Here is an 18,555-nt window from a genome sequence, read left to right as displayed (position 1 = left end):
TCAATTGAGTCATAAATAATTTTATCTTTTGCCAATTGAGTTCATCTGACAAATTTAGGTCGGAATTCACCGATGTGAACGCTGATGTGGATAAATTTGATTTATTTTCTAATTTTTATTTACTATTTTTTTCTCTTTTTTTATTTACTATTTTTTCCCTTTTTTTTTCTTTCCTCTGGCTAGTCACCCAACTATGGTGATCAACCAGAGGCCACGATCAGCGAGGGTCGGCCTCACCGGCCTTGGGCAAGGCTAGCAAGGGTTGACCTCACCGAAGGCCAGTGAGGGCGGCCTTGCCGATCGTGAGTGAAGCTCACCCTCGCCAAATTCGACGAGGTTGTCCCCGGCCAGATCGCAAGCGAGGCTCACCCTCACTAGATCGCGAGCAAGGCTCGCCCTCGTTGGCCTCCGGCGAGGTTTGACCTTGCCGGATCTAGCGAGGGCCAACATTGCTCGATCTCTATGAGGTTGACCCTTGCCGGTTGTGGCCTCTGTTCGGTTGCCCAACGTCGCCCCTAGCTAGATCTCGGCGAAACCGACCCTCGCTAGTCATGGCGTCTAGTCGATCATCAGAGGCTGGGTGATCTGCCAGAGGAAGAAAAGGAAGAGAGAGAGAGAGAGAGAAGAAATTAAAAAAAGAAAATAAAAACATAAAAAATAAAAAAAATTGAAAATATATTAAAAAATTTTGTCCACATCAACAAATTCCAGCCAAAATTGGCTAGATAGACTCAATTGGCAAAATGTCGAAAGATTTATGACTCAATTGGCAAAGTTGAAAGTTTTAAGACTAAATTGATAAAAGTGCAATAAGTTTAATACTTTTTAGACAATTTTCCAAAATAAAGCCTACTTTGATCTCAAACAAGCAAGAAAAGTCCTTTCTATGTGAAGCCTAAACTGCAATCAAATGTTAGTGCTAACAGGCAAGAAAATGAATGCACCAACGTGCAACAGCTTTTGCACAAGTTGCTTTCAAGCTGGAGCTTGCTGGGTAGTGAAGTGGTCCGTGAAGGTTAAATCATATCGAGCCTTTGACAAACTCAACAACCTCCCAAGATTATTAACCCGTCATTTAATTTTTCCAAGCGAAATGGCAACATGCCATTAAATTGCTAATAATGAATTGATCACATAATTTGGGTAGCAAGGCAGTGTATTGATCGTATGGTATACAGTGGCACCAATGAAGAGAACTGTTTAGAAAGCAAATTCTTCAAATTTTACATGGTTAAATGGTGGAAATAGGGAGCCTCTAACTCCCTACATCAACTTTGTATGATATATAAATATGGGTAGGTAGATTACTTAGAGCATATTCATGCCATTGTGAAAGAGTTCCAAAATAAAGCGACAAATTGACTTTGCTACATACTTATATGTCACCGTCTAGTTTCAGAACTCGGCTTGATCAAATATAATTCCTTGATTGCCTTGGTCACATCCATCTGGTCTTGTGGTGATTTCATCGAGCATGTGACTCCAACTTCTAACATGGAAACCGTGCAATCTCGGATCCTAATCTCCTGATGTTGATCATCAGCTTCACTCAAAAGTTTCAAGTCCACGACATCCATTGATTAGTTGGGAAGAGCCATTCAGACAAAGCTATGAAGGTTAAAATGGGGCCCAAAGTCCTCTGTAGTCAGCCTTTTTCTGGTGAACACCCCCAATAACAAAATACCGTAACTACGCATCCCCAAGTGTCGAATCCTTGTATATAATGCTATACTCTGAAAATTTTCATGAAGGCACTAAATAGGGATACACAATACGCTTTTTTCTTATAAATAATTATATAGAAATAATTTCAAAATCACATGGTATTTTGTTCTTCGAAAGAGTTTTTTCACTAGGCTTGCTGTGTGTGGCGGGGGATTGTGAGACCCCGCACTCGTTTTTTCTTTGAAAGATTGTTCAAATCTCATTGTTTCCTTTTCTAAAAGGCAAAGATTTTCCACAAATCTCTTTTTGAATGGAAAAGTCATCCAACAATTTTTTTTTTCTGGTCGAATGAAATGGGTTTCGAAATCTTTTCAATCTAGAAATGTGAAAGCAAAAGTCACTTTTACAACAGCAAACGTCTTTTTTTTTTTTTTTAATTTCTATAATCACGGTGGGAGGTGCGAGTGTCGTGATCTTTATCATTATTGAAGCAAACATCATTTTTATAATTCTCAAGTGCGGTATATCGTGCCATTAGTCCAATGCTTTTCTTGCTCAAGTGATCAAAAAAGCATGTGGGAATTTCCTTTGGCCCCTCAATGAAAGGAGATTGCGTACCGTGCACTTGGATTCAAGAAAACTAAAAGTAATTTTCACATTAGAATGGTCTGATTGATTTGCTGATGCTTTGGATCATTCTGTGAAAAGTAATCTGACCTCTTCGCTCTGTTTAATACAACAAACTACCCATGGTACCGACGAGGGGACAATGAGACTAGAGAGCCTATTTTTTGTGGAAAAAAAAAGTATAGTTTAATATATTTAGCCAATATTTTTTTGGGATTTTTCGTTTTTGTGAAATAAAATTATTTTGGCCCTCAATTCTTTTTGTTATATGTTTATATTTTGCAAGGGGTGCAAAAATTTAGAAACTTTTGGGACGAAAGTTCTAAGATAATTGACAGTCCTAACAAACTGTTGAACTTGTTAATGAGAAATATTCTGATTAGGAAACCTCAAGAGTTCTTGGTCAATGTGTTCATCGAGGTAGTATGTCCATTGGACTCATGTGAGTCCAATTAAGTTTAGATTATGTAAGTACCATGTGGAAATTAACCACCCCAATTGAGAACTAATTGACATGAACCTACTGCATTTCCTCAACATATAAAGTGTATAGAGATGTAATGTTTTAGCGGGCATAGTGATACAAGTATTTCAAGAGTAATGTCATAGGTACTTTACTAGAAAGTTCTTACTAACTGACAAGGCGATTGTGTGGCTTGCGACATACCATCAAATTGGTGTGAAGTCGGCGACCAAACTGACGCTTATATTAAAAGCGAAAATAAACATAAATTGGGTAGGATCAATTATGGATAAGTGCATTGGATGTTTTAAAATTTATCACGAAAGTGCAATTAAGTTCTAAAGCTTTCGAAATGTGCAATTGAGTCCTAAAACTTGTCAACAAAGTGCAATTGAATCCTAAGACTTTTAAAAGTGTAAACATGTTCTAAAACTTATGTTTTCCCCCTTTTTACAAATATTATTCCTATTTTGATTCCACACTTAATTGATCACACGGGGATAGCACGCCATTTAATTTAATAAAGTCTTAGGGTGCGTTTGGATGGGCATTTAGAAAGCCCATCCAAGCCCCAAAGCCCTTTCACCCTAAAATTGGGTGTTTGGCAAAGATTCCCAAAGGGCTTTCAAGTGAAAGTCTCCCATTGGGAATGCTGAAGCTTCCATTTAATGAAAATATTGTTCCCCATTTTACCCTAAAAAATTTCTTGAAAATCCACCGTTGCCCCTGCATTTATTTAAATGAAAAAGGAGCCGCCCTTCGTCGGACCGGCGAAGGCGACGGCTACCCGGCGGCGAGCCAGATCGCGCGCCGGCGGCCGTCGGCGAGGTCACTTGAGGTCGGGAGACCCGGCGAGGGTCGCACGACCCAGCCCGAGGGCCGCCGGAGGTCGCTCGACCTCGGGCGACCGTGGTCACTCGACCCGGGGGCCGCGAGACCCAAGCGGAGGTCGGGCGACCTCCGGCGGCCCTCGGCTGGGTCGCTCGACCCTCGCCGGAGGTCGCCCAACCTCAAGCGACCTCGGCCGACGGCCGCCCGGTGCCGATCCGGCTCGCCGGCGGTCCGCAGCCCTTCGCCGGTCCGGCGAAGGGTTTAGCTGATTTAATATATATATATATATATAACCCATCAAAGCCCATTGCGAAAGTTTTTTTACCAAACGCACATTTAACTCAAAGTCCATTTGCAAAATTTTTTTACCAAACACAACTGCATTTTCTCCAAGTAGCTTTGGGCTTTCAGCATTTGCATTGGACACAAAGTCCATTGCAAATGCTGAACTAAACGCAGCCTTAGTACCTGTAGTGTTATTCATAATTTAAGGTTTGGTTTGTTTTCACTTTGACCACAAAAACAAGAAAGAGAACGTCCAACACTAAGACTGTTTTATAAATTTGGTATAGTAAGTAATGTGGCATATTATTATTAAATATGGTTTATTGTCCATTTATAGTTTGCAATGTAGCACAGTTTAATAATATTCACTTGGTCAATATGAACGCAAAGATCAAATCATTACATGACAAATCAACTAACTTTTTTTATAATAACTTTCTTTTTTCTCCTTTTCCAAAAGGCCAAGATTTTCCACATAATCTCTTTTTGAATGAAAAAGTCACCCAGCAAATTCTTTCTTCTGGTCGAATGAAATGAATTTTGGGCATCTTTTCAATCTAAAAATGTGAAAGCAAAACTCACTTTTATTACAGCAAAAGTTTTTTTTTTAATTTCTTTAATTTTGGTGTGATGCGCGAGTGTCGGGATCTTTATCATTATTGAAACAAAAATCATTTTTATAGTTATTGAGTGCGGTGCATCATGCAATTAGTCCAATACTTTTCCTGCTCAAGTCATCAAAGCCCGTGGGAACTTCCTTTGGCCCCTCAAAAGAAATGTACGAGTCATGTTGTGAAAAGAGATTGCGTCCCGTGCACTTAGATTCAAGAAAATTACAACTGATTTTTGCATTAAAATATTCTAATTGATTCGCTAAAGCTCTGAATCATTCTGTGAAAAGAATCTGACCTCTTTGTCACTGTTTAATACGACACACTATCCATGGTACCAATGAGGGAAGAGAGACTAGAGAGCATATTTTTGGGAAAAATTATAGTTTAATATTTTTAGTGGATTTTGTTTCATTTTTTATGAATTAAAAATAGATTAGTTATTATATTTTGGGCCTCAAAAATCATTTTTTATATGTTCATATTTTAACTTACTTATGAGTTTATTCAAGTGTTCGGAGTATAACTAAAACATCTTCTACATTAATTATGAATCTTTTGATTATATTTTTTTAGTTTTAATATATAATTTGACCAGTTCGATCCACATTAGTCCTGTGATCCCGAAGATGCTAAAGATGAAGGTGCGGATTGGCTCAAAAAAGAATAAGGGGGAATCCTAAATTTCAGCCTGGGCCACTTCAAACCCGAAAAAGTCGGCCGTATGATCTAGGCCAAATTGTTCTTTAGATCTTTTTTTTCCCACCCCTAGAACTAAATGTTATGTGGGACAAAGTCCTACACCTCGGGAACTATTTCTTGAACCTTGTAAAGAGGCAAAGTGCTAAATGGTGAAAAGCATGTCGTGAATCCATGGGGCCATCTCTAGATTTGTTGGATTGTCTCTACGGAAGGCATCATCGAATTGCTTCAACGATTGTCAGACAAACTTGAATGGCAACTTCTAATGATGGTTGAGAGTACCGTGTAATTTTGAGAAGAAATTATGGTGGAATAGAAAACTAAATTTCTTTTAATTGATTTTGCTCAATTTATCTCTTTCCCCCTTTTGACAATCTCCATTCTAATACTAATTCCACACTTATTTGATGACATGGGTGCATACCTCACTGCACACCATTTCACTTAGAAAATTTGAATAAAGTCTTAGCACATGTAGTGGTGTCATTCATATATCAACGTGTCGGTAGTTTTCATTTTTACAACCAAAGCAGTACAGAGAAATGTCAAAAACACTAAGAATGTCTCATATATTTGGCGTAATAAGTGACGTGGCATATTATCATTAATTATCAAATATGGCTAATTATTCACTTTCGATCCGCCATGTGGTTTGGTATATTAATACTAATCTATCAGATAGCATTGTCCAATAGGACAGTCCTTCAAAAAGTTGAGGGGAGAGAAAGCAATATTAATATTGGTGCCTTGTATTCTATGAAGTCCATGGTGACAAAGACTGAAGACTGGAGACTGAACAAATTGGTGCCTTATATTCACCGTCAATCACGAGAGGATCCAGTAGGAATGAAACTTTCACATCCTTGACAAAAAAGTGGATCCGTTGATTCTTTATATGACCATGAGACTCATAAAAAGGTAAAGTTATCTTGAAACTCTTCTCTCTTTACACAAAATTCCTTTTACATCTACCGCGTCTTGGGTTAAAGTTTTCTCCCCTACTTTCGGTTATTTCTTTTGGCTTTTCAAAAGAAATTGGTTTAAAGTCCAAGTCAATTACAAGTCAAGCACCAAAAGCTGAAACATCAAGCTCAAGTAGTCAAGCTTGATGCAATCTCAACTTTTTAAAATTATGTTTGCATGAAAGCGAGTTCCAAAAATATTAAATGCATGAGTAAGATATTTATTTTGGGTTACGATTAGAAATTTGATGATAGCTTCCGAAAATATTATATGGCGCCTTCTTTATTGAGGTTAGAGAAATGCTAAGATGTACCAATAATTAGCATTAAATCCTCTTTATTAAATGATTTGTGAAGTTTCCATTGGTCAATTGAATGAAACCCACATGTTTGTTTGAGTCCTCACACTTTTCTTTTCCATTAAAATTATCTCGTAGTGTATTACCGCATCTTTTCTTTAAAAAAAAAAATTAATGCAGTTAATTACTAGCTCAGCTCACTCTTTGCCGTGGAATGGGGGGAATAAGGGCGCCTTGTCCCAATCCCCACGTTAATTAATAGTCAAGAGGTCTCGTCCCATCCATTCCGTATGCCCTAAGAGATAAATCATCAAACGTAGGGGAAAACATATCTGAATATGGCGAGATCAGGTACACTTACTAGATTGGATCACTGAACATGTTTAATTCGAACTTTTAGGAGCCATGAACAAATTCAAACTGGCAAGTTTTGGCAAGTGTCTAGCTTGCTCACTAGAATTTATTGGCCCAATAACAGGGACGATGTCTTTTTTTTTTTTTTTTAGAAAAAAAAAAAAAAGGCTGAGCTAAATATTAGATAAAATGGAAAACATAAATAGAATATAATTTTATGCTTTTTTTGTATTTTAGTTTAAATTTGTCATAAAATACTTTTCTTTTTTCTGTTTTAAGCCTTAATTTCTCTTCCAATATCAACAACGTTTTTATCAAAGTAACTTGCATAAATGAATGGGCAGACTAGAATGAGCCTTGAAGCTGTTGGCCTAGCCCACTTAGTGACGAGGCCCTAGAATGTATTGTTCGAGCCTACCAATGAATGCAAAATTGGTGTCTTATTATTCACTTATGGTCTGCCATGTGGTTTGGTATATTAATACTAATATATAAGATATCATTGTCCAAGAGGATCCTCCTTTAAAAAGTTGAGGGGAGAGAAAGCAATATTAATATTGGTGCCTTGTATTCTACGAAGTCCTTGAATGTGAAAACCAAAGACTAGAGACTAAACAAATTGGTGCCTTACATTCACCATCAATCATGAGAGGATCAAGCAGCCCATGGAGACAAAGACTAAACATTCATTCCATCAAATGTGGTATGTAAGCTAACGACCATTACTTGAACCCCAATAAAAAAGAAGTCATTACCTAATGATTGACAAGTCCATAGAACTTCCAAAAGTCCTTTCCTCCAAACCAGTTCGAAAATCACCCGAATTTCTCTTGTTTCTTTTTAAAGTAAAAAAAGATCCGTTATTAAATTTTGGGCCTCAAAAATACTCTTTTTTACATGTTAACTTCAACTTATTTATGAATTAATTAAAGATTTATTATTATTAATAATGTATTTTCTATTATATATGCTTTATATTTACTATTAAAATATATATTTTTAGATAGAGTTCAGCCGGTTTGGGCCATTTGGGGCCTCTCTCAAGCCCGAAGGTGCAAATTGCCTGGGAAAAAATGGGGAGCCCGAAATCTCGGCTTGGGCCTATTTCGACTTGAAGATTCGCGCTGGTCAAATTAGGTCCATGGTGGGCAAAGTGTCATGTGGGACAAAGTTCTACGTTATGAGAGCCATCTTTTGAATCTTGTAACTGCAAAGCACTGCATATTGGAATTCACCTCTAGAACAAAAAGAACGTATGGTCCAAATTTCCCTTACCCAACTGATACAAATTTAATTCTTAAATGGGTGATTCTCTAGACACTTATTTATGACCCACTGTTGTTGAACTTCAATATTTTAAACTTATTTTCACCCGGCCCTTCAAGTGCTTAACAACCCATTTACAACCTAGCCCCAAATATATGAGTCAAAAAATGGCTTCATGACCCATTTTGACACCCCTAAGTCTATGTTCATTTAAAAGTTCCTCTTACAACAATTTATCATCTGCTACACTATACATCTGCTAAACAACAATTTATCAAATGTTCTCATATTTGTCTTAAACTTTCACTTTGTTATGTCCTTAGAGCTTCGTCTGCTTTTATCTTAACCGGAATCAGAACTCAAAGATAGCATATGTAGATGGATAATTTGTGGACAAAAATAAATGCCCTCTATCCCCTAAATTCGAAATGATTGCATAAATTCTCCTTTATCCTTTAATTATGTACGTTTCGTCATGACTCATGAGCCTTCAAAAGCCATGTATTTTCACTTGAAGTTGAAGAAATTGTAACAATAGATAATGCAAAGTATTGGTTTGTTTTTTTTTGTCTCCCAATAATTATTATTCTATAATGCATTATAACGGTGTGGAGGGACTTTTGTGTGTGTGTGTGGCTATTTTCATATTTGGTGTTGGTGACCGGGTATCTAAAACTCTAGATTTTCACCCGAGCTCCCATCGTGTGAGGCCTAGAGAATACAAATTGCAAACCATCCTATCCTGCTAGGCTGAGCTTAAATATGTATATCAATCATGGTAATATAGTCACTGGTGTTAGGTCATCCTTCCCACATGAGAAGGGGACGTGGGGTTCGAGGGGATTGAGATGATGATGATTTAGCTTATATGTAGATTTTGACTCATGCGGCCTGCAAAGTGATGATATAATAGTTGGTCGAATGACATGTAAATTGTTAAATTTGTACATATGAAACATTCAAATGTCCTGCATTTTTTTCTTTTTTGTCGATATTAAAGGTTTTGCATTTAAAAGTAAGAGTACCGTATGAATAATGCTCTAATCACGTGAGCTTTTGTCTAATTTCTCATCTAGCGGACGACCATGGTAGGCATATAAAAAGTAACCAGTAATATGTTGTCTCATGAATTGAGAGGGTTTATTATCAGCACGATCCATTCTCTCTTCTAGAAAAGGAAGGTTATTGCATGCATGAGTGTGGAAACCTAATTGTTTCTAGATTGTCCAACATGGTTTATATATATACATGTGTGTGATTTACCAGATTCAATTGTTCAGATGAACTCGGGATGCATGCATCCGATTTACCCATTATTTCTTCTTCAAGAAATGAATTTCGGTGCTTCTCTAGCTAATTCGTCAACCGATGCCAAGTCCTTGGTTGGTTATTTTCCGAAAAATGAGATTTCATTTAGAGATAATACTACTAGGATCTTCATCGACGAAGTCGGAATCACTCATTCTAGCTTCTTTTTATAGCACATCGACAAGATGACGTCTCTGGCGTTCCCGTTCCAGCGGCTGCTGATATTCTATTCTCCTTAGCCTCGCACGTGCCTGATGTTGTCCGACGAGAGCTCGATGATCTTCACCGTCGACGACTTCTCGATTTTCACCAGGGCGCGATGCTATGCCAGCAATGTGTGGTTCCATGTCTCGCGATGGCCCCGACCTCACCTGTGACGATGCCTCGAAGACCTCGGTCCCCTATTCCATGGCTGCTCTTGGCCAAAGACTGTCTCCGAGGGGTCTACGACATTGCTCTGTTTTATTCAGTTGAATCCGAGATTTGTTATTGAGGTTATGAGTGAAACCAGAATGATGATTGCGGATCGGTTAGTAGTTTAAATACGTTCTGATGTCATTGAATTCGTATATATCGGAAATGACTCTTCGATTATGACTCTGTGTTCTAATTTTTGAACTGACCACCAAAAATTCCTTAAAATGCCTGAACGAATTCGGAATACGATTTTGAGAAGCGTTCTTATGCTTTAGCGTCTGGAATGATTGTTGCGTAATGTAAATGTTCGACTCACTTACAACTCCTCTGATTCTGATATTATGCCATTGATTTTAGACTATGGCCGAGAACTCCGTATGGCATGACTACTTGAATTGTTGTTCAAATCCATCCATATATGTTCTCTCTGATTCTGATATTATGCAAAGTATAGATTCATGTTAATCAAATATCTAGATGAGCAAAGCATGTTGACTTACATATACCCAAGGGTTTTGGCATCTGACGGATTATATTCACCGGATTGAGATTATGCTCGCTGGTTGTGTATTCTCTTGCTCGGGCTGATTGTTGTTGTGGTCTTGATTTGGTATGTGCTTTAACAATGCTTAATAATTATGCACTTGCGAATTTGATTACACTCGTGAGTTTCCTTTGAGCTGTTGTGTGGGCTAATCGAGGATTTCTCAATTGCGCTGATTGCTATTTGTTATAGTGGCCGGGGAAGATTTCATATTGATATGATAGGATAGAAAATTTCTCAAGAGGCAGATGTGACTATTGGCTTGCATCATAATGCAATTTTGTCTGGAAGGTAGAACCGTTTGTCATGCAAAATACATGGAATGGTGAATTCTGAGTGAGGTAAATAGGAGTGATGTCTTACTCTCGAATCTATTTAGAGCCTGGAAGGTCTTACCTTGGATGGATTAGTTCTTTGTCGTGAAATAACATAAAAAAATTATGAGGAAAGAAGAAAAAAAGAGAGCAGTGAGTTGCTTGGGGAGTGCTTGTGCATGTATGTGTAAATGAGTGAAGAGTAAAATAAGTGAGTATGTTTTAGCTAAATCTTCACAGTGCCATGCCAACATCTTCTCTGTTTGCTATTCATTCTTTGAGATTGTAAAGATATTTCGGTCCTCATTTAACCCGTTGTAAATTGATTGTTGTCCATCCTTGCGCATGAGTCCTATATGAAACTAAATAAATATTGAAGTGCGTTTGCCAAATTTGAGTGCAACCGTGTTGATTCTGCTGTTCATATGCTAATTGTTGGATCAAACTTGTCAATTTCTTCTTGTTGGATTAGACTTGTCATCCTTTCTGCTAGTGCTTACAATGTTATGTTTACTGGACATGTCTCCCTTGTGAATGAGCAGTGGAGTCTACTGAAACCCGCTGAATATGCTGCTGAGAGCTTGTCTCTCAAAATAATTATGGACTCTCTATCCTTCTCTCTGCAGTTAGCTGTCTTCATCACATGCGTTTCTTCTTTTCTGTCCGCCATTCACATCTTTGTTGTTGCTATGTTTCAAGGCCCTGCGAGGACGAAATTGAAGTTATCCATCACTGGGTGAAACTCCTGCTCTTTCCGTGTCCACATTGCTTTCAACTTGAAAGGTTTGAGTACGGGTATATCCATGTAAATTTGGTGAGGAAAGATCAATTCAGTACAGGTGAATCCTTCTTTTGCCTATTCTCTCTCTCTCTCTCTCTGTCTCTCTCTCTCTTCCGTTGCTATCCTGAGTAGGTATTACGATGTGATCAATATATAGAAAGCTTGAGGTGTTGTATCTTTCTAATTCCCCAAAAAAAAGGAAGTAGCCGCGGTTCTTTGGGGAATTATTGATTGCTTTAGGGGAATAATGGCTTGCGATTTGTGAAACTAAGTTTTTAGTAGGGTTTGCTTAACATTTGCTTCCTACCAAAACCCCTCTGGCGAGTGATGAAGCTACATCAGTACGATCTCTTACCTCAGCATGATGATTTAGGAGATTGTTATGGTGAATTGGTGATGATTTTTCAACGAATAACCATGTTGCTGTGCCTTGAACTGGCTGTCATCACCATTCCTTTACTGGTCACCTCTTTTGGGTGTAGATTGAATTGATCTGAAGCTCATCTAAGTGTTATTCTAATTACCCATGATGTTGCTGTTCGTATGTTGATGATTTCTTCATCATTGAGCATGTTTGTTACCAATTGCTTCGTCTGAGGTAATACTGAAATTCACGGAGTATCTCAGTGAAAATTTGATTCAGAGGAGGGACCAAGAATAAGATAAGAAAACGAAAATAATAAAATAAAAAATTCCGGAAAATAAAAATGGAAATTGGTTGGAAAAATAGGCATTTATTATGTTGTTAGATTTTAGTATTAGAATTAGCTAGTTTTGGAAAATATGGATGCATGACACGTTGCGCATAAAAGCAACTTAAGCAGATTATTACTAGCAAATTAGAAGTAATCTGCAACTGCTTGAAATGGCTTTGGCAGATTTTAAGTACTCTTGCTCTTTCGACTTTTATGCTCCATACCACTAGAGGAAGGGCACACGTGATGATTGTTAGCTAGTTGTTGGCTAATTGTAAGCTAATTGCAGGAGAGCACTGTTTTCTTTTTTGATTTACCATAGGATGTGGTCATCCTTCCATTGCTTTGTTAACACAAATAGCCAAGGCCACTTATCTCAACTGTCTCTACTATATTGACCAAAAAAGTAAAAAAAAAAGAAAAGTTTATAATCTATCAAACAAACTTGCGAGAGCAATTTCAACCTCAAACTTTGATAGAAAAATTCTGGAAGGACATGTTGATTGTTATGATGAATTTCAATCGTTAGGTAATGTTCAAGATTATGTGATGTTTTGCAGATTGTAATTGGTTTCAATTGATTCTGGTTTTATCGTTAATTCCTATGTTAGTTAATTTCTTCATTAGATTGCTTCCTATTTGTGTTTATTTTTCTGGATATAAGTATTCGTATAATGTAAAACATGATTCAATAAAGCAATGCACAATTCAATATTTCCTCACATATTGACCTGGTATTATAGCTATATTGTTCCTGTTTTGATCTCAATCCATGAAGCCTATAGCCCCCCTGATACTGTTGATCTTAATGCCAAACTTGACCTTGTTGATGGCATGCTATTGTAAGACGTTACACTTCATCGACAGTTGGTCAATAATGCAGTATATCTTTTATGGTAAATTGCTCTAATATAGCCTAGATCGACCATGCTATGAATCAGTTTATGATAGATTTTCATTTTTCCAATTATGCCATCGTGTTACCTATTTTATACTAGATCCAGGGCATTGTATTTTATGTCCTTCACCATCACTATTTATGTCTCTTGGATGCAGATCCATTGTATGCATTGGTTTACTTATTTGCTGTCTCCAACACGAGATCAAAACACGAGTCTCTCTTCTTGATTTTATAGCTTACCCAATCACTCCTCAAGATCCCAACACCAATCTCTCTTCTTCTCCCCATCTTTCTCCCCCCTTATCGAGCCCCCACAACCACACATGGCTTGTGTCATTGACATGCGTCTGGTGCCACCATCAATCTTGACCTTCCTCGCTCCGCCATTCAATGCCGGTGCCTATGAAGGGTCATGTCATGCTCCATTCGCTCTCTCTCCCCTATCGCTTCAATGTCAATCGTCATTTCTGCTTTCGTGTAGCTATCTCTCTCCCTCTCTTGGATAAGGACATGTGAGCTCACCTGAATGTCAAGTTTATGCCTTTGGCTGGTCTCAAGACCTCGTGTTGAGCTCTCCTCATCATTTACAATTACTTTGTCGACAATGACGAAATCAGAAGGTCATCTCAAGATTTGGGGATGCCTCATCCATCTGCTTGTCCATTAAGATTGAGGTGAGATCTCAAAGGCCATGGCCAGATCAGGTCATCAATGGTGGTGCCGAGACCTTATAGAGATTTGGTGGTGAGAGAAGAGACAGAGTGAGGGAGAGAGTGTTTTTGGTTTGCAAATAGAGAAAACAAAGATGGTCGTGAATGACACGACGTAGATAATAGCGAGATGTGGAGGAGTGACGGTGCTAACAAGTGGCTATAACTATCGGAGACGGTGGCTAATGGTGAAGAATGAGAGGGTTGATTGAGTAGGAAGACTTGACAAAAATTATTAGACAATGTGATGAGCACACTGGGAAGTGCAACAAATATAGGTCCATGTTTCCTTTTTGACCTTGTCTTGTTTATGTGTTTGTCAACTTTGTATCTCCATTAAATGACATGGCAATGAAAAAGGAGGTCTAAAGAGTAGGTAGGGGATACTTGATAAGTACACTAGAAGTGCTAAAAGTTGTGTACGGTATTTACTTTAGTGCCAAAAGTTTTTGCCAGCTCACTTAAGTGCTAAATCGGAGAAAAAATGATCACTTAAGTGTCAATGGCGAGAAATTTCGGCCAAATTGATTACGTGTAATTTATAATTAATATTGCAAATTTTTAAAAAATCCAGTCCATATGGCATTTCCACATGGCATGCTTAGCACTAAAGTGATCATTTTTAAATAACAACTACCACCGAAATAATCACTTTAAATAAAATTTAGCACTTAAATGATCATTTTAAATAAAATTTGGCACTTAAATGATCATTTTAAATAAAATTTTGTACTTAAATGATCATTTTTTACAACTTTCGGACGACATTGTTTAGGTGTTATATGCTAAGTAGGTATGCCGACAAACTATGTAAGATTGAGAAATTAATAAAACATAGCTACGTTGGATTTCTAGCTATCAAAACTGGAGTTGGGACTTAAATGATCGTGTTTTTGAAAAAGTGGCACTTAAGTGATTCGAAAAAACTTTTAGCACTAAAGTGAGCGCTGTACACGACTTTTGGCACTTCTGGTGTACTTATCCGACACACAACTTTTAGCACTTATGGTGTACTTATTCTTAAAGGACACACATGATGGCCGCAAGTGTCGGCAACATGACCGTAATAGAATTTCATCGGCAACGTCACCCAAATTCAATCAAGCATTGGCTTCTAGTTGATAGTGAGCCTATGCTCAATTGCGACATCAAGAGTCAGACCTCATTTTTTCCATGATCTTGCGATGAGGTAGCCTCTCTCTTTGTCCTCTTCAGATTTGATCGAATTAGTCACATAACTGTTCGATCAAGCTTGGTCTTCAATTGACTGCGGCTTGATGGTGAAGCACACAAGCGCATGTGCGCAGAGAGAGAGAGAGAGAGAGAGAGAGAGAGAGAGAGAGAGAGAGAGAGAGAGAGAGAGAGAGAGAGAGGGCATATTTCGATCAATGACAAATTACTCAAATCATTTTCCTAATGGACTTTTACTTTACATAGTATTTCACATCCCAAATCTGGACTGTTGAATTTGATAAGATGTAGGTGGGAATTACGTATGATCTAAACATTTTTTATGATTCAGATTCAATTTATTACATATCTCGAGCTCATTAAAATTTATTTGTTATAAGACTTATTTATGGTGTGATAAACGGATACAAGATGCACGTCCAACCGTTCAATGCTAAGTGGGGATGTGAGGGCATGCCCTACGCATCCATGCCAATTGCAGAACCGTAAAAGTAGCTCATAAAATTAAAAACACAAATAATATGGATTTCATGCTTGTATTAATTTAAAAACAAGTGGATGATAACTTAATTGAGACAAAAGAGAAGTACATGTACTTGTTAGATAGCTTAAAATAAGGAAAATGGCAGAGACATTAAAGAATGATTCATAAATTTTATCTTTTTTATGGAAGATTGATTTGTTAAGCAATAAATCATGGGGCAACAGCAACCACCTGCTTGCTGAGGGCGATGGATCCGGATCTCGCTGCCTCTAGATCTGGAGTGGAGGGGTTGAGTCTCTAGATAAGGAGGATGCACCTCCAGATCTAGATGCTCGCCGCAATCTCAACAGCATCAAGGCATCGAGGGTTGGTTAAAGCTCATCGATGTCTCAATGGCATCTATTGCTAGGAGTGGGAGGAGAGAGAAGTACACTAAAAGTGTCAAAATTTATGTACGACGCTCATCTCAATATTAATTTTATTTTTCTTTAGATCATTTAAATGTCACTTAAACAAAAAAATAATTATTTAAGTGTCAACTTTGATCTTGAGTGCTGGAAATTTGATGTGACAAAATTTTGATATTTTTTCCACTGCGTGGCTTGCGGGCGGCCTAATTCAGCATAAAAAGCTCAAAACGATGAGGTTTAACAAGTTTCACCTGCCTGCATGACCCAAAACGACTTCGTTCAGCAAGAAAAATCAATTTCTTGCTAAACGATCGACAGAAAAGGAATGCAGCAGGGAATTTCTCTCTGGTTTCTTGTCTGGGCAATTCATCAAAACCGCCTCAAAATCCGCCATTAACAGAGTCGATCCGTTGAAAAGCTGCAAACCGGAGGCTCAGTCGGATCCATTCCCGGCGAGTTCGAATCGCAGTTGGTGTTGCCTTCTTCACCGGCCAAGTCCCTCGAGGCGGTTTCTGGAGCTGTTTTGTTCCGATCTACCTAACAATCGCATCCGGCAACTTTCCTTTCACAAGTTACGCCCAAGCTTGTTTTCCCCTGTCTTGTCGAATCAACGGAATGAGGCTCACCGGCCCCGGTCTGCATGCGTTTTGGGCCTGCTCATTCCTTTCTCTATGTCCTAGTGTTTTTTTTCTGGTTATGGTTAGTTGTGGTCTGAATTTGCGGCCCGAATGCTTTCCGGTTGTTGTACCTTAGGTGTTCGATGAAATGTTTGGGTGAGGTTCGCGTGCTTGTTCTTGGTTTCCCGTCCAACCTCGGCGTTCATTGATTGCGGGACGTGCTTTGTGGCTTTCTAATTTGATGAAACCAAGCAATCTTGACTGAATAACACTCTTCTTACAGATCTGAACCATGTCGTTCCTCGCCCCTTCTCTCCAACCCGTCACAGGTGTCGTTCATCGATTCATGGTGTTGTTTGTTGAGGTTGTGACGAAGCTCGTAGGTCTGGCTGGTGATGGGTGAGCGTTGATGAAGTTGTAGCTGAGGAGTCCATGTACAGTGTGAAGCAGTGAGGGTGCATAAGGGAGAAAAGAGAACAAAGACAGAAAAAAAGAAAGAAATGATGTGGAGAGAGGGGCGGAGAAATGTACGTATGGAAATTCCATAGAGAACGTTTTTATTTTTATTTTTAAGTCAACTCATATTAAAATTTTAATTATAAATTGTCACGTATATATTTTGGCCAAAATTTCTCATCAGAGGCATTTAAGTGATCCGGCAAAAACTTTTAATACTAAATGAGTGTTGTACATAACTTTTTATACATTTGACGTACTTCTCTCATGGGCGCGGGTAGTAATGTACTGTTATGAGGTGGGGGATGCTAGAGACAAATAGTCTGGTTGAAGATGGATGGTGGATCTTAGAACAACGACGATGGATATGATGACAAGTTGGTGGTGGCTTTTGAATGGCTTTACGGGCGGCATCGGAGGATGGTCAGTGGCGATGACTGGTATTGTAAATAAATTGGGAGAAATTATCTACATTCCCTATTGGAGGCTTGGATAAGACTTGTTGGATCATTTCGACCGGATAAACTTTATTTATGTCCCCTAATAATTTAATCTCATGCACCATTCTCAATGTCTTTAGCATTACTCCACATAAAGTCTAACATTCTTCTTATTATAATGTATCCAATTTGCTGAAATTTCAAACTTCACTTAAGCCTTTTACTTCACTTCCATTTGAGGAAAGGAAGAACATGCAAAACTACTTCCTCATGCACTAGTTACTAGTTTATCATTTCAGATCAAACTAGATTTGAATGCAAGGTTGTGCTGTCCAAAGGAGATGTTCCCTGATAAGTTCATTGCACATGGTAAGTTGAAACCCCGAAAATATTTCTCTATAAATAGCATAACTGATCACCAAAAATATCACCTTGAACCAACATCAGCTAATTCCTTGAGCATCATGAATTCTCTAACCATCATCATCTCTCTTGTCTCTATTTCTCTCTTTCAACCGACTCATGCCCAAAACACACCCCAAGACTATCTCAACTCTCACAATGCTGCTCGACAGCAAGTTGGCATGGCGAACATGACATGGGACAACACGCTTGCTGCCTATGCCCAAAGCTATGCGAACCAACGAGTCAGCGACTGCGGCCTCATGCACTCCAATGGACCTTATGGCGAGAACCTTGCCAAGGGCACTGGCACGTTCACTGGCACCTACGCCGTCAGTTTGTGGGTCACAGAGAAGCAAAACTACAATTACAACACCAACACCTACGCAAGCGGGTGCGATTGCTTGCACTACACTCAAATGGTTTGGTGTGACTCAGTTCGAGTCGGGTGTGCTAAGGTTCAGTGTAACAATGGGTGGTGGTACGTTGTGTGCAACTACGATCCTCCAGGCAACTATGAAGGAGAACTTCCATACTAGGAAAGGCTTTTAGAGTGACAAGCTTACCTATGGCCTATTGTTATATGCGTCATGGGCGTGACATAAAAAATAAAGGGAAAATAAAAACGACTAGCTTGATATGATTCATGAGCTAAGTTTAGAAAAATATGGATGTATAACATGTTGCTCATAAGAGCATCTTAAGCATATTATTACTAGCAAATTAGCAATATTTTGCAAATGTTTGAAATGGCTTTTGTAGATTTAAGTGTTCTTGATCATCAACTAATTATCTGCTTTTGTAATGAAAGGATGCATGA

At 38.4% G+C, this 18,555-nt stretch overlaps 1 protein-coding gene across 1 annotated transcript; it reads left to right on the top strand.

Annotated features, from left to right (window-relative positions):
- Nucleotides 1-17,794: 17,794 nt before the first annotated feature.
- Nucleotides 17,795-18,346, top strand: LOC104441540 (basic form of pathogenesis-related protein 1). The gene has a single exon (XM_010054692.3). The coding sequence runs from the start codon at nucleotides 17,798-17,800 to the stop codon at nucleotides 18,272-18,274; it is 477 nt and encodes a 158-aa protein (XP_010052994.2). The 5' UTR covers nucleotides 17,795-17,797; the 3' UTR covers nucleotides 18,275-18,346.
- The last annotated feature ends 209 nt before the right edge of the window (nucleotides 18,347-18,555 follow it).

Source organism: Eucalyptus grandis, chromosome 7 (genome assembly GCF_016545825.1).
Source record: "Eucalyptus grandis isolate ANBG69807.140 chromosome 7, ASM1654582v1, whole genome shotgun sequence".
Classification (NCBI taxonomy): Eukaryota; Viridiplantae; Streptophyta; class Magnoliopsida; order Myrtales; family Myrtaceae; genus Eucalyptus; species Eucalyptus grandis.
This window is presented reverse-complemented; position numbering and strand designations above follow the sequence as displayed.

Excerpts from the sequence above, each read along its gene's own strand:
- LOC104441540 (XM_010054692.3), top strand. The coding sequence starts at position 17,798 with ATGAATTCTCTAACCATCATCATCTCTCTTGTCTCTATTTCTCTCTTT.